Source organism: Gopherus evgoodei, chromosome 10, assembly GCF_007399415.2.
Source record: "Gopherus evgoodei ecotype Sinaloan lineage chromosome 10, rGopEvg1_v1.p, whole genome shotgun sequence".
Lineage (NCBI taxonomy): Eukaryota > Metazoa > Chordata > Testudines > Testudinidae > Gopherus > Gopherus evgoodei.
The window spans coordinates 83,357,990-83,373,807 of NC_044331.1; the positions used below are offsets into that span (position 1 = coordinate 83,357,990).

General features: G+C 42.2%; 2 protein-coding genes across 9 annotated transcripts in view; one reads left to right on the forward strand and one right to left on the reverse strand.

The window, feature by feature from the left end:
• Positions 1-483: 483 nt before the first annotated feature.
• Positions 484-15,818, forward strand: part of TEX47 (testis expressed 47) — a 32,030-nt gene continuing 16,695 nt past the window's right edge. For 2 of the 3 annotated variants that reach the window (XM_030577005.1, XM_030577006.1), the window contains exons 1-6: positions 484-617; positions 1,762-1,831; positions 4,655-4,758; positions 6,003-6,067; positions 7,896-8,097; positions 8,590-8,749. In XM_030577005.1, the coding sequence (XP_030432865.1) occupies positions 498-617; positions 1,762-1,831; positions 4,655-4,758; positions 6,003-6,067; positions 7,896-8,097; positions 8,590-8,749 (721 nt within the window). In that variant the 5' untranslated portion in view covers positions 484-497. Of the gene's footprint in view, positions 618-1,761; positions 1,832-4,654; positions 4,759-6,002; positions 6,068-7,895; positions 8,098-8,589; positions 8,750-10,025; positions 10,356-15,818 lie in introns of those variants that run through there. The other variant, XM_030577004.1, reaches the window with a different exon arrangement.
• The window catches only part of ARHGAP17 (Rho GTPase activating protein 17), a 69,268-nt gene continuing 64,512 nt past the window's right edge, over positions 11,063-15,818 (reverse strand). For 3 of the 6 annotated variants that reach the window (XM_030576986.1, XM_030576982.1, XM_030576987.1), the window contains one exon: positions 11,063-11,988. In XM_030576986.1, coding sequence (XP_030432846.1) covers positions 11,858-11,988 — 131 coding nt within the window. In that variant the 3' untranslated portion in view covers positions 11,063-11,857. Of the gene's footprint in view, positions 11,989-14,427; positions 14,477-15,818 lie in introns of all 6 variants that reach the window. The other 3 variants (XR_004002235.1, XM_030576985.1, XM_030576983.1) reach the window with 2 other exon arrangements.

A 15,818-nucleotide genomic window follows, 5' to 3' on the forward strand; every position in this document is an offset into this window, starting at 1 on the left:
ACCGCTCCAGAGATCGACGCTAGCCTCGGGCCAGGGCCGCACACCACCGAATTCATGTGCCTAGTGTGGACGCGCACAATCGACTTTATAAAATCGGTTTAAGCTAATTCGAATTTATCCTGTGGTGTAGCCGTGGCCTCAGGTGTGGCTGGTAACCGGCACCCAGCGCTGAGGGCAGGTGACAGTCTGGCCTCCCTAGCCGGTCCCGTCACACCCCGAGGACTTCCCGGGCAATGTAAGCGGTTCCCTGCCCGGGTGAACACACCGCCCGGCCCGGGGCATTGCCCCCTCAGCCGGCGGCCCGTGCGCTGCCCTGGGGCCGCGCGCTGACAGGAGCGACTCCCGCAGGCCCCGCGCTGCTCACGGCCGGCCGCCGGGGGGGCGGGGCCGCTTGGTGCCCTCGGCGGAGCCCCGCCCCCCGGCGGCCGGCAGGGGGCGCCCCGCGCGCAGCGAGCCCCGCCCCCGGCAGAGCTGAGGCGCCGCTGGGCCCGGCCGCCATGGCGGGCGCCCACCCGTCGCGGAGGGTGTCGGTCCGCGCCGAGTCCCTGGTGCCCGCCCAGCTCCCGCGGAGCAACCTGCTGGGCGCCCTGGAGGAGAAGCGGAGGCTGCAGCTCAAGGTGCGGGGGGGCGAGAGGGAGAGGCGGGGGGCTGGAGTAGATTGGGGGGAGGGGCGGGTGGTGGGAGGGGAGGGGGAGAGAGGGGGCTGGGGGGAGGGGCGGGTGGTGGTAGAGGAGGCTATGGGGGGCTGGAGTGGATGGGATGAGGGATGGGGAGAGAGGTGGGGGGCCGGGGGAGGGGTGGGTGGTGGTGGTAGAGTAGGCTATGGTGAGGGGGAGAGAAGTGGGGGGGCTGGAGGAGGCTGGGGGGAGGGGCGGGTGGTGGTACAGGCGGCTGGGGGGCTGTCCTCCAGCTACTGCTGTTTTTGTCAGAGGAAGCAGACCAGCTGTCGCCCCAGAAGCAGTGGCCCATCCCTGCACCCCACCCCTCTCCCCCCACTAGAGCTCCATTCCTGCACCCACACATAGAGCCCATAGACCACCTTACCTCCTCAGGCCCCTGGGTCTCTGCTGTCCCACACCCTGGCTGGCCCCACTCCCAGCCAGCCCCTTGACTCCCTGCTGCATGGTACAGAAACAAGGCCCAGCTCATTTCTAACTCACTCCTCCATGGTGCCCGTGGCCCTTAGTGGAGGCAGGAGTCACCACTTTGGGTCTCCGAGTGAGGACCAGAAAGTTTTGCAGAGAGATGATAGATCCATAAATTCGTGCACCAGCTATTGCTAGGTCTCTTTCTATGCAGTGACATTTTGCTCCCACCGACACAGCTTTTTGAAACTGAATAATTTAGCCAAATGGGAGAAAGAGTCTGATTCTCTCCATTTTATGACCTTCTATGCAAGACAGCGTACAATGCTACCAGGCCAGACTAGCAGTGGATTGCACCCATCTTGCACAGGGATAAATGACTGCATGAGGGCTCCTAGGTAGGATGGTAATACAAATAAGTTGCGAGACAGTGGCAAATCAGCCCCTAAAGAGTCTGGATTCCTTTCTGTTCCCGCCTCTTCCCCACCTTTGCAGTGTGACCGTGGACATGTTACTTCTTTACAATGTAGTTGTTAGGCTAACTTCATCAATGTTTATGAAATGCCCAAATACTCAAATGTGCCACAGGAATGTCTCATAGTGCACAATTAAAAGCTATCAGTGTCAGGGAACAACAGCTTTTATGTAAACACATCTGGTTCTCTTTCCTGGCTAGAAGTTCCTGCTGCACAGGTTATTTTTTGTTGCCAAGCTATCAGAAAGAGCAGACAGGCGAGACATTACAGGTACAATAATATATTTTCATCAATCTGCCTTTTGACTATTTTAACTTGTAAGATACTTGCCTTTGGGATGCAGACTCTGTAGGTGAGGAGTAGCAGAGAAATTTCAGGGCTAACCCAGCAGAAACAGCTGCTCTCCTGGATTCTGTATAGTTCATTTTAAAAGAGAGGATAGAGTTCCCAATACAGCTGTAATGACAAACAAATGTATACTTAAATAATGACCTGGCATGGGAGAATACACCAGTCTCTTTGGATCCTATAATAAAGCTAAACTGCCTTTAAGGTAAGGCCAGATATGTTGCTGATCCTGAAAGGAATCAGTTACATGACCACCACAACCAGGTTTATTCACTGATGAAGTAATTAGAGGCTGGTAGAACAAAGCTTGCTGTACAAATACATTTATTTATTCCAATACTATAAATGATAAATTCTTCATACTTATCCCCTAACACCTAGAGTAAACCTGTGATATCAGATAAGACATACTTTTAAAGTGCTGCTACCTGTTTCCAACCCTCACAGCCCTTTCTTCCTAAGTCCGTGAACTCTCAGTGCCATGTCTATCATTGTCAGCCGCACACCAGTGTCATGGTTGAAGAGGACCTGAATCCATTGTTTTCGCAGCTTCATCCCCAACAAGAAAAAGATGAGCACTGTGACCTCACTTTGTTGTGAATTGAGCACCACCACTTGGATTTAAATCCAGTGTGTCATGTGTGCAGAGGGGGCGGGATGACTGCAATACATGTTTAACCTTTCAACATACCCTTTGTGTTTGCTGTGACAAGCGATAAATACAGTTTTAAAAAAAAACTCAACACACCGATTATTTCATAACCCAAACTGGAAAAGAAATGTGTGATAGTAGTTGACATTTCCTTCTGCTATCACACTGGGGGACTGGGTTCAGGATTCATTAAATCATTTCTTCTCTACCTTTACAGTAAGTGGTGATTTTTTCAGTTATGCGCCAGAGGGAGCTGGCTTTGTCCTCAAGGAGATCAGACTTGGCATGAACTCAAATACGGAAAGCAGCAGTTACTGTGATGCATTCACAATGGCGTAACAGTTGAAGATTTATGCTGCGATGGTCAGGGACAGCCCCTAGATGTCAGCCTGATCACCCTGTTGAGCAGGTCTAATTCCATACCTGGTGTTTTATTACCCCTCCCTACCTCCCCTCTTTCTTTCTGTTTTTTTTTTTTGTTAAGCATCCATCCTAAGCTGTAGCCACTACACAGTTCTAGCAAATGTTTAATACAAAGGGTACACAACCCACAGATAATGGACTGATGAAACTACCTGGTTAGATACTACTGCAATAAAAAGTTAGCACTTGTCAAGAGTCCTTGCTTAGTACTAAATATGGGAGCAAATATGGGCACAGCTATCAATAAGCAGCCCTGAAGGGAATGGGGAGATCCTTATTTTCAAAGTAGGAGACTGATTCTGTGACCTACATTCAATTATGACTGTTTCTGTTAAACCAAATGATTACAGTAGATTGAATACCTTGATGAATAAGCATAAGAACAGCCATACTGGGTCAGACCAAAGGTCCATCAAGCCCAGTATCCTGTCCTCTGACAGTGGCCAATGGCAGGTGCCCCAGAGGGAATGAACAGAACAGGTAACCATCAAGTGATCCATCCCCTATCACCTAATCCCAGCTTCTGGCAAACAGGCTAGGGAGACCATCCCTGCCCATCCTGGCTAATAGCCATTGATGGCCCTATCTTCCATGAATCTATCTAGCTCCCTTTTGAACCCCGTTATAGTACAGGCCTGCACAACACCCTCTGGCAAGGAGTTACAGAGGTTGACAGTGCATTGCGTGAAAAAATACTTTCTTGTGTTTGTTTTAAACCTGCTACCTATTAATTTCATTTGGTGGCCCCTTGTTCTTGTATTATGAGAAGGAGTAAATAACACTTCCTTATTTACTTTCTCTATACCACTCATGATTTTACAGACCTCTATCGTATTCCCCCTTAGTCGTCTCTTTTCCAAGCTGAAAAGTCCCAGTCTTACTAATCTCTTCTTATACGGAAGCCATTCCATATCCCTAATAATTTTTGTTGCCCTTTTCTGAACCTTTTCCAATTCCAATATATCTTTTTTGAGATGTGGCGACCACATCTGCACTCAGTATTCAAGGTGTGGGCGTACCATGGATTCATATAGAGGATGCAGTAGTTATTGGTGCCATTATCAAACAGCTACACATTTAGCTCCAAAAGTCAGAGGCAAGGATTCTTATCCATGTGCATTCGTAAAACTCTCACAGATTTATTTCTAAAACATTCCCAACCCATATGGCCTTTGGGTGCTGCACAGTTAAAACAACAACTACAACAACAAAGATAGAGCTAAGCATTCAATGCAGCAGTTGTTAGGGGAAATTCTGGGCACTCTTTGCTACTTGCCTCAGCTAATACACCAAGTACAAGTTTTAGGTGCACAGTGTTAAGATTTAAGACTGTTGCTGAAATCTCATATTAATTATATTAGCCACTAATCAATCTGATTAGCTGGCCCCAATTTTACTGAATATGATAATTGAGCAAAGCCAATTTCAAAAAATCTAGGAGTCTTGTTTCTTCCCTGTATAATTGGGTCATGTGCGTATAGGAAGAGAATAGACTCCCAAGCCAATGACTATTTTTAATGTTTCTTAGATTTAAGGAGTCAATTCATTCATTCACTTAGTGATGGCCTGTGACAGTAGAGAGTATGGCAGAGGGTGAGGTGAAATGCTAGTTTTATGAAGTTGTGCACTGTATTCCCATATGACAGCCAATCCTATGTTTTTTAAATAAGGTTACCATGAAAGACTGTTTCAGAACATATTAAAATACCACCTAGGAGAACCAGTCTCAGGTCTACTTCTCCTCTATCCGAGCTCCATTCTTCATATACTAGAGGTAGGTTAAGTAAAGCTCCTTGGGTAGTATATTCGGTAAGCTTGGGCCTCCCACAGCGAAAGCTGTATTCTTATGCAAAACCTCTGGGTTCTATCTGCCCAACCATCCCTGTCAGCCCTGGCTGATGATGTGCAAGGCAGGCTCTAAGGGTCTAGTTCATTTAAGGCTTTAAAGAAAAGGACTAGAACCTTAAAATTAGATCAAGCAATTAAAATAATCATGATTAATTGCATGATTAAAAATTGTGATTAATTGTACTGTTAAACAATAGAATGCCATTTATTTTTATTACAAATATTTGCACTGTAAAAATGATAAAAAGTCGTATTTTCAGTTCACCTCATACAAGTACTGTAATGCAATCTCTTTATTGTGAAAGTGCAGCTTACAAATGTAGATTTTTTTTTTTGTTACGGAACAGCATTCAAAAATACAACTGTGAAACTTTAGAGCCTACAAGTCCGCTCAGTTCTTCTTCTTATTCAGTCAATCGCCAAGACAAGTTTGTTTACATTTACGGGAGATAATGCTGCCCGCTTCTTGTTTACAATGTCACCTGAAAGTGAGAACAGACATTTGCATGGCACTGTTGTAGGCTCTAAAGTTTTACAGTTGTATTTTTGAATGCTGTTCCGTAACAAAAAAAAAAATCTACATTTGTAAGCTGCACTTTCACAATAAAGAGATTGCATTACAGTACTTGTATGAGATGAACTGAAAAATACTGTTTTTTACAGTGCAAATATTTGTAATAAAATATAAAGTGAGCACTGTACATTGTGTTCTGTGTTGTAATTGAAATCAATATTTGAAAATGTAGAAAACATCCAAAAATATGTAATAAATTTCAGTTGGTATTCTGTTGTTTAACAGTGCGATTAAAACTTCAATTAATTGCATGAGTTAACTGCAATGAATCGACAGCCCTACTGGTGGGATTAGTAACCAAGAATCAGTTGTCTCTAGGACTGTTCATGTTGTTCCAATCTATTCAAGTAATGCCCCTAATTTGCAATTCTGAGTGAAGGCGGCAGGACAACATTCTCTGTAGAGTCCATCAGTACCAGAGGGAATTGTGCCCTCCCCCTACTTCTGGCTGAGCACTTGAACTTTCCAGTGCTCCCACCTCAGCATCTATGCTCCAGCTTGGAAGCTCATCATACACCAATAGCATCTGATCAGTTATTTTTATGTTCGTTTTTTTAAACTGAACCTTTGTAACAACCCCGCTTTTTCCTTTGTAGACCTCCAGCGGCACATTATATCAGATCCTCCAAGATTTAGCTTCTCTCCAGAAGCAAGGCTCCAGGTAGGCGTTTCAAAGAAACCAGCTCATGTGGAAGTAAATTTTAATGCAGGAATGACAATGAATGTGTTAGGGTTAAAACGAACATTCAGTAATGTAACGTAATAAATGTAATAATAGGAGATATACCAATCTCCTAGAACTGGAAGGGACCTTGAAAGGTCATCAAGTCCAGCCCCCTGCCTTCACTAGCAGGGCCAAGAATAATTATTATAGAGAAATAGCGTAGTATTTCCCCCTGCTGAACACCTAGAGACCATGGGTTGGGTTACATTTTAATTTGTGTGAAAAATATTTTCCTCGTTTAGATTTATCATCTGTATGTATCCTTCCTTGTTCTTCAGGTGCCACATGACTCTCTCTTGCAAGGAGGAATGGCTCTTTTCCTCCTCTTCAGTATCCCATATAAAACTAGACAGGTGACAATGAGTACCAAGAAAGGTGGCGAACTCCTTCACTGAAATTTCTCTGATTTGCCTTGGACTTCAGTTCTTTAGCAGTTCTCCTGCCCTCTGAGAGCCCTGCCTAGCATTTAATTTGGCTGTACGGTTTCCAAATTCTGCTTTGAACAAAACATGTTTTTAGATGCAGGTATGTCACTGTGTGCCCTACTAGCCATTGGGTGGCACCTCCCGGCAATTAGCTCCGCCTAGTTCAGCACCCCCTTTTTTCTCTTTCCTTGTTGCAGTTCTCCTCCCACTCCGAGTCACAGCATGGCTGCTTTGTGACTCAGCCCTCCGTCCAGATCACTGGTTTTCCCTCTTTGGGGGAGTGGGTGGGGGTCTTTTGCCACCAACAGGGTCATGCAATCCTCACACCCGCTTCCCTGACTGGGTCACTCCCACAGTGACTCAGGCAGTCTTGCCATTCAATGCGTCATGCTGTGCCACTCTGCAGCAGACGATAGAGGGACCCATGCCTGCCCTCTGCTCTGGGTTCGAGTGTGTGACCCTCAGCAAGCAATAAAGTTGCGTGTCTACATCAACTGTACTGCTCTCACCCATCATGCATCTTCTCCCTTACCTCAGGGAGCAGGGCTGCAGGCTTCCTCTCTGCTGCCCTCCTGGCTTTATAGAGGCCCTGCCTGTTCCTTCACTAATGAGGTCCTTCTAATTAGCTCCCTCCACACAGCTAAATAGCCCCAATTTACAGCTTAATTAGCTGATTGAGCCCACCTGGCCTAATTCAGCTGTTGCGGTGGTAGTGTGGAGAGTACACCCCAGCACAAGATGCAGAAAAGGAGAAAGTAGGAACATGCTGGAAACATCTCAGGCCTTTGCTTTCATTTTGTAATTGGCTGCTGTTTGTAGTCAAACTCATCAGGTGCATAAACTTCTACAAATCAGAACCACACCCCACAAGATATAATTACTCTTCAAGAGCAAGAATCTTAAGATGTGGTCAGATAAGACCACCATATCAATAGTTAGATCCAAAATGGAGCTAGGTGATCGCTAATATAGGCAGAAGTTTAAAAAAAAAAAAGTTAAAAATAGTGAGGGTCCATATGATGCAAGTAATCAAACATTGCCAGTTTATGAAATACACCATGTCTGGTCAAGTATCAGAGGGGTAGCCGTGTTAGTCTGGATCTGTAAAAGCAGCAAAGAGTCTTGTGGCACCTTACAGACTAACAGACGTTTTGGAGCATGAGCTTTCGTGGGTAATAGCCCCTTTGTCAGATGCACGCACAAAAGCTCATGCTCCAAAACGTCTGTTAGTCTTTAAGGTGCCACAAGACTCTTTGCAGCTTTTACGTGTCTGGTCAGAAATCTTTTATCTCTACAGAAGAATGAAGGAATTCAGACTATAGCTAACTTTCTTCACTCAGTGCTTTGTTACAGGAAATTAAGATTTTAGTGGTGTCACACAACATCCCAATGAGGCTCTTCCTGCAGTGGTATGTCACAATGGTGACACTGCCTGTGACATACCTAGAAGACGTGACACAATCACAGTCTACAGAAGAGGTGGTCACTGAATGTCTTACACTCCTCCTCAAACTGGGAACATACCTTTCAAAGACTTTTAAGGTGAAACTTACATTAAAATAGAAATGTTTACGTTCCTATTCTAAATTAACCTTTTTTCAAAACTGTGAGTTTACAAATGCAAATAAGTGCTGGTTTATTCTCATCTTACTGTGCATTTACCAGCCTTTCTCCTGGGACTCTAGAATGGTGTAGGGATGGGAATGAAGAAAACACTTGTCTTATTTCAGTCTTCCAAACTACACTGGCTTTTTTGGTGCAGCCACTGGTTACATCTTTGCAGACCATCACTGACTGCATTAACAAGCTGAAAACAGTACAGATTTCATTACCCTCTAAATTCTGGTTACCCAGCACAGCCTGCTTCATTGTTCTGAACAGAGCAAGTATAACACTTGTAAATAGGGAAGATAGTGTCAGATATGCTTCTTTTGGCCCATTCCCTTAGTTAGGGGATAGGAATGTCATGGGTGTATTTAATTAATTGTAACAAAAATCTAACTGCACTGAAATACTATTTTATTTTACACACAGGTGAGCAGTAAGGGACTGGGTGACAATCTACATACCCTTGTTCCAGAACTTCTAATCCCAGCAGAAACAATTAACTACTTGTTCAAGGCAAAAGAATTGATGAGTCCGGAAGCATTTCTGAAAATGTATAACAATCCTTTACAGCCTGCCATGGCTTCAGGTACTTCTGCAGTTTTACAAGGCAATTGGTTGGGATGAATTGTTAGGGGGCAGGGTTAGTGTTTTGTATTATCTCTGGAACCAAACTTCTGGCTCACATAATGGTGAAAGTCTAGGAATGCTAACAGTTAGTGGAAAGTGGAGAATCTGACTGTAATTGAGTGTACCTATTAACAAGAGATTCCTTCTCTGTTAAGAACTCTTCTAAATACATAGGGGTATGTGTCACAGTTGCCTTTTAAAGTTATTCCATGAAGTCACCACCTCATCTGAAAATATTTAATATTGTCCTTTCACAAGTACAGTAAGGAGCTTTTCATTCCAGCTGCAGCACGTGATTGTGTGCCTGAGGCAAAAAAAAGATTAGAATCTTGGCCTGATGCTTAATCTTACTGGTAACACCCTCTCCTCCACTTCTAGGGGTTCAATAGCAGTGGGCATTTAATGCTTTTGCTTAGACCCACCAGCTGTGCATATGAAGGGAGGAGGAGGAAAAAGGGCAAAACTCAGAAATAAAGGTGCTTTCACAAGCACTGTTGCCCATTTTGTTCATGCAGGTCCCTGCAATTGTTGCCATGCTGCTTGGGAGGGGCAGAGCTACAATGTAGACAGGAAAGGTTACTAGGAATGCAAGCTGCTTTCCTGAAAGGAAGCTCAAGCCCTTTTCTGCTCTATGTGGGGAACAATCAGGCTAAGTAGATGGGGGAAGTCTTACTCCTGAACCTATATTAGGGTACGTCTTCACTACCTGCTGTATCAGCAGGTAGCAATCAATTGCTCGGGGATCGATATCGCGTCTCATCTAGATGCGATATATCGATTCGGGACCACCAACCCGAACGGAGTTGCGGAATCAACAGGGGGAGCCGTGGACATTGATCCCGTGCTGTGAGGATGGTGAGTAATTCCATCTTAGATACTTAGACTTCAGCTATGTTATTCACGTAGCTGAAGTTGCGTATCTAAGATCGATTTTCCCCTGTAGTGTAGACCAGCCCTTAGAATAAGCTTGTTTTCAATCTGGCAGACAAAGCCATTCTGAAATGCATCATTTCTATCCCCTACAGTACTAGAGGGTTGCAGGACTGAAGTGTAACCTGCAAGGCCTATAAGAGGTAGCATGTTCCCCCAAAGGCTAGTCTGATATTTTGACTAATATGGGCTAGTTGGAGAGTTGTAGGATGTAGGGGGTTAAAGAAATCACTTTTAGCTGCTTGTTTCAATATTGGCTCAATTCCATTTCAGTGATTGAGGCGTTCATCTTTTCTTCCTCACAGAAACTGTGTGGCCTACCCCGTGTCACTTGTATCCGTGATACACCTGACTAAAATACTTCCTCCTTAGCATTGTCATGTTTTCATCATTTACAAGACACCCTTCAAGGCCCCCTTGAATTCTGTGTAACAAAGTGACCAGGCTACCCTGGATGCTGGTCTCTTAGAGACAATGCACTTCTAAGCTGACGTTCTTCCGGGAGACTAGTGGAAGTATGAAGGAGGAGCTTCTGTGCAGTAGGAGAGGGTTAGGAAGAGGACTTCAACGTAAGTCATGTTATCTGCTGTATAAAATGTGAATAAATAGACTTTCAAGGACAGTGTGAAACTATGGAATGTGACTATCACTGTGCATGAGTTATATCAAAAAATTCAGAGACAGGGTCAAATAGATGAGTAGCACATGAGCTTGTATACAAATTATGACTATCATACAAGTATGATTAAAGGACTAGAAAACTAACCTCTAAGAGAAGATTGAAAAAATTGGGTTCGTTTAGTCTGGAAAAAGACGACTGAGGGAGGATAAGACTTTTCATATATGGAAAAATTATTTTTCTTAAGCCAGTTGCGGCTTGTCCTAGCCTCAGAGGTTAAATTGCAGCTAGGGAGGTTTACGTTGGACATTAGGAAAACCACCGTGACAGTTAGGAAGTTTAAGCATTGGAATAACTTGCCTAGGGAAGTTGTGGAATCTCCCTCACTGGGGATTTTTAAAAGCAGGTTAGACAAACACCTGTTGGGGATGGTCTAGATAATACTTAGTTCTGCCATGAATGCAGGGGACTGGACTAGAGACCTCTTGAGATCCCTTCCAGTCCTTTGATTCTGTCTCTTTTGTATAGTCTATGAAAGATACACCAGCTGAGCTCTCAGCCATACTTTCCCTGATTGGTAAAGTTGCTACATCTGAGGCCTGATACCTATTAAAGAGTAACAGTTAAAGCTCAGCATTGAAGTCCTGGTGTGTTTTCAATGGATCACAAAGATGTAAGGAGAAATTAGTTATATTTGGATACTGGAATAAACAGGCCTTCAAATGACAAGACAGAATCCTTTAATTTTATAAATGCTCACTCAGCTGATGAATCCAAACAGATGTTCAAAATTCTTTCAAAATTCAACCAATTTAAATGAAAAGCATAAACATTTCCACTGTTTCACCTTGAAACAGTTATGAATTTCACATAAAAAGCAGGTATGGGTAATACAAATAACTATGACATACAGATAATGGTCAGTACTTAAAGTAGCAATAATATGATTAAAGTTACAGTAAGTTTCTTTCTACAATGTGACAGTCCTTCAAGGCACTGAAATACATCCACAGTTTTGACAGGCAACTGATAACCAGCAGTCACCACCAGCACTCTGGCATTTTTTGGTTCATACTTTAACAAAAGTCTGCAGCAAGTGAGTGAGGGAAAGCCTCTTGCAAGGCATCTCCTTTTTAATATAATGTCTAAGAACTAGGAACAAAAGTAACAGTGACATTAAGTAGGCTATTTCCATACATGCACTTTAAATAGTAAGTGATGCACTGCTTTTTATTCTTTTGGGATTTCTGCTAATGCCATGGGTATTAGCAGCAATTAAGCTTCCTATGTAAAATTTCCACAGTAATCAACTCTTCCCATCCAGGATTTTTGAAAACCACTGTCAAGACACAGATCATTAAACTTCTTCTGTATGGTTAAATTGCCTTCCATGTAAGTAGAGCCTTCAGGCGGTTCCACCATATCTTCAAAAAAGCTTTTCACTGTTAGGTCTTGATTTGCTATTTTTCCATGTGGACAGAAAGGTCTTTTAAAAAGTTTTGGAGTATTTGGTTTCTTTTACAGAGCAGTGCTTTCTGTATCATTGTCAACATTAAGCACGAGATGGTTGTGCAATTCCTTGCTTGCAGACTCTGTAGGAAGCTCTGAAGAGAGGCGCCTAAGTGGTTCTTGAACATTGGAATTGGAGTCTACAAAAAAAGCAGAAAAATGTAAAGTGTACAGTGTCTGGACAGTCATTAGATCTCAGGTGTATTTCCTTATAAAAACACAGGGAAAGCGACAGATCCAAGTAGGACAACAGGTTTTGCAAGTTCAGGGCTTGCATATGCCCACACAGCCACAGAAACAAGCTAAAAAAGAACTGAACATGTCAGTGTCAAATTACACTGCCTTGTAGGATTCCCACTTTCTGCTGTAGACACCCACTCTGGAGGAAACAAGAATAAATTTTGTGTCTATAAAGAGTATTAGTCAAATATCTCTCCATTACTTGTTAAGTAACAGACATGTATGATATCCAGGGGAGGTGTCTATTACAGGTAGAAGGAGGAGGATCTATTTAAAATCACACACAAATGGTCCAAAGAAAGGGTTGGGTTCAGCTTCTTTCCCCTTGCCAGGTAGGGAACATCTTGTAGTTGGTTTGCTCAATGGACAGGAGAGTTTTGTTCTGGCCCTTTCTGGCAGAGGTATCTAGAAAGTGACAGGGGATGTCAATCTTGTAGTTCTGGTGGTGTTAGGAACAGGGCAGAAAGCCAGGAAGAACAGCCAACCCTTTGAATGAAAGCATTCACCTCAGTGTTTCGGAAAGGAACCAAAGTGTTCATAATATGCCACATACACTTCAGCTTCTCAAGACACAGATCAGTTATTTATTCCTCTGTCTCAAGCTGGCATGGAGAGGCAATTGATATTGAAGAGCTCAAAGATATCAAACACTAAGCCTCAAACAGAAACAATGGGTAAGTATTACTCGTTTTACATGGAAGATCTGGGCCCAGGGATTGTCAGTGGCAGAGGTGGAATTACAATTTAGGAGGATAACTCCTGCTCCTTCCCCACTTTAGCAGCAAATCAAACTTATGTAAATCTTTGCTCAAGGATATTAGGAAAAAACAGCCTGAAAAATTCAGGTTACTGCAGTGATGTTGCTGTCTTTGTAGGTGGCACTGGAGTCCCTGAATCAATACCTCAAAGGTCCTATGCTAATGGCTTTTTGCAGAACGCTTAATCAGGTCCTTACCACATGAACTCATAAGATCCCATGGCCACTTTTGTAGTAAGATTCCAATTTACATAACTTTCAGCTTACTTACATTCACTGTGTAGATTCAACCAGGAGTGATGCATTTCCTTCTCTAATTTTTGTACTATGGTGTTGTGTGAGAAAAACCCAACACACATACCATCCATAAAGTGGCTGAATTTCAGTGATAAGTGAAATTGTACCTTTTTAATCCTTAATTCCAAAGCTCCTAAACTGTTAGGAATAAGGATAATAAAGGTACAATAAAAACCTTCCAGATTTTAGAACAAGCAGCATGGTAAACAAATATGTATTTTGGTGAACCACCCTAAAAAAAAAGTTAAGATTTCTTCTTGTTTCCAGGGTAGAGCAAAACTATTTAATACTGAAATAGAGATTACAATTTTAAGAACTTTTAAAAAAAGTAAAGGGACTTTGAAGACTTATTAACTCACACAACATTCTTATACTCATCACCACAAGCATTACATACTAGTCTCAAATGCCAGTAAAGAGACAAGGTGGATGATGTAATTTCTTTTATTGGACCAACTTCTGCTGGTGAAAGAGAAGCTTTTAAGCTACACAGAGCTCTTCTTTCCCACACCTGAAGAAGAGCTCTGTGTAGCTTGAAAGCGTCTTTCACCAACAAAAGTTGGTTCACTAAAAGATACTACCTAACCTATCTTGTCTCTCATATCCTGCAACCAATACAGTTGCAACACTGCAAGTTACAATTAAAGACATTCCAAATCCATCTCAGTTTTTTATACCTTTTAAAATTCAGACTGCAGAGATGAACAAAGTTTTTTTTAAAATGGCAGGGGCCTTGGAAGCATTTACACACTTAGCATCTTACATTTTCTACAAATTTAGTACTATTTAATTTGCACTAGTGGTTTAGTATTCCAAGAGCTTTTTTGGAAAATCATGTTAGACTGTGTTGTAACCTCCAGGGGAAGGCATGGAACAGGAGTGCTCCTCATCACTATTTCATTGTGATGGATGGACTAGAAAAGAGAGGGTGACAGGAGGATAACGGGGTAAGAATTTTTTTTTTTTTGGCTACAACAGAAAAATAGTAAAGGCACAGCTTCTTCAAATACAACACAATAGAGAACCCATTTTTATGATTCCCATTAAATAAAAAAGTAAAAGAAATGAGAAATTAGTGATGCAAAACATGAACTACATTCTAGTCTTGAATGCATTTAGTATTTGTTAAATTTAGGGCAAGCATAAAATAGAAGAGCCATTCTTTTTGCATGCTATATTAATCGGGATGCAAGCAAGCAGTGTTACGGTGACAGGTTAGTAGTGGGCATTAGTGCACAGTCATGAACTAGCAATGTCTTTGGCCAATCAAATGCCTTTTCCTTACCATTACACTTTCCAATTTCAGTTCACATTGAATAATGCAGGTCAAACATCTAGATTGTTTAATAAAATGTTCAATTAGCATTTAGAGCTAATTACGTTACAACCATTAACAAGATTTGAAGAGATACTCAAATCTAAAGCATGACTAAAGGAGTTGGTATAACACAACACCCTGCAAACTTTTCAGGGGTTACAGTTCAAATGTTAGACATTTATTGTTAGTTTTAATTTGGAGTTCTATAGTTTCAGCTTTTGAGTCTGATTTTTCCCTAATATGCTATTTGTTAAGCATAAAGTTAAGAGAGCCAATATACACATGGATCAGTTAAAAATATTTAACAAAAGGAGCCAATTTATGAAAGCTACAGCAGCCCAGTGGGTCTTTAAAATAAGTGCTTTTAAGGTGCAGCTGTAATAAGAGTAACTGTTCTGTAACTTTTAAGTAGTATGATGTCTGGTGTTAGGGTAAGGATGAAATTTTTATCTTCCACCATAGTCTTTATGATTGTCTCTTTAGTTTCCGAACAGTGGATGATCCTATCCTAGTGTGGCTTGCAAGGGGTAAACCTGAGCATTGAGATTCAGCTTTTTCTCCAAATTCCCTAGCTTCCAGGAGATTTGAATATTTGTTAGATTTAATATAGAATCCAATAATATAAGCACTCCTGCTTTTCCCTAGTCATGTAATAATGCCAGTAAAGTTCTTGTACTATTGCTTACATCAGCCACTATCTGGCTGGTTTGCTAAAGCTTGCTCACTAAAGATTAAATTACTTTAGTACTTGTGGCCTTAAACTTTTCCAGTCTGACACTGTACAAATGGCATCATCTGAGATACAGTTGGCAGAGTCAGTCTCTGGATATATTAAGAAAATATATGGATCAAATCAAACACTTTAGTTCTGCTTTAAGTGGCTTTTTACTAAACAAATGGAATTCCCCAACACAGCCTTGCAGGAGTGTTGTATGGTTACTGATATCACTGTACTCTGTTGTGACTGCCTCATTCGAAAAATCATTTAATGTTACAACAGATACGTAAATTCCTGTATTCTGAATGGCTATTATCCAAAGGAGGAGGGATTTGCCTAATTACATGGCTATTCCTAAATAACTCTTCGGGATTGACCTGACTAATAAGATTCAGTTTTTAGCTGTTTGCCAGCAACAAAACCACTACCTCAGATAAAGCAGGAAACTCCATGTATATGGAAAAATACACAGAAAAATGTATAAATACACTGATGCCCATACAAAATGAGGTAATCAAACTGCGGAAACCAACATTTGGGAAAGGAGGCTCAGCCCTTCCTCCTTGCCCTACATTACCCCCAGAATAACTCACTGTCAAGCATTCTGCAAGAATCCCAGCCCTCAGCACTATTTTCCTAG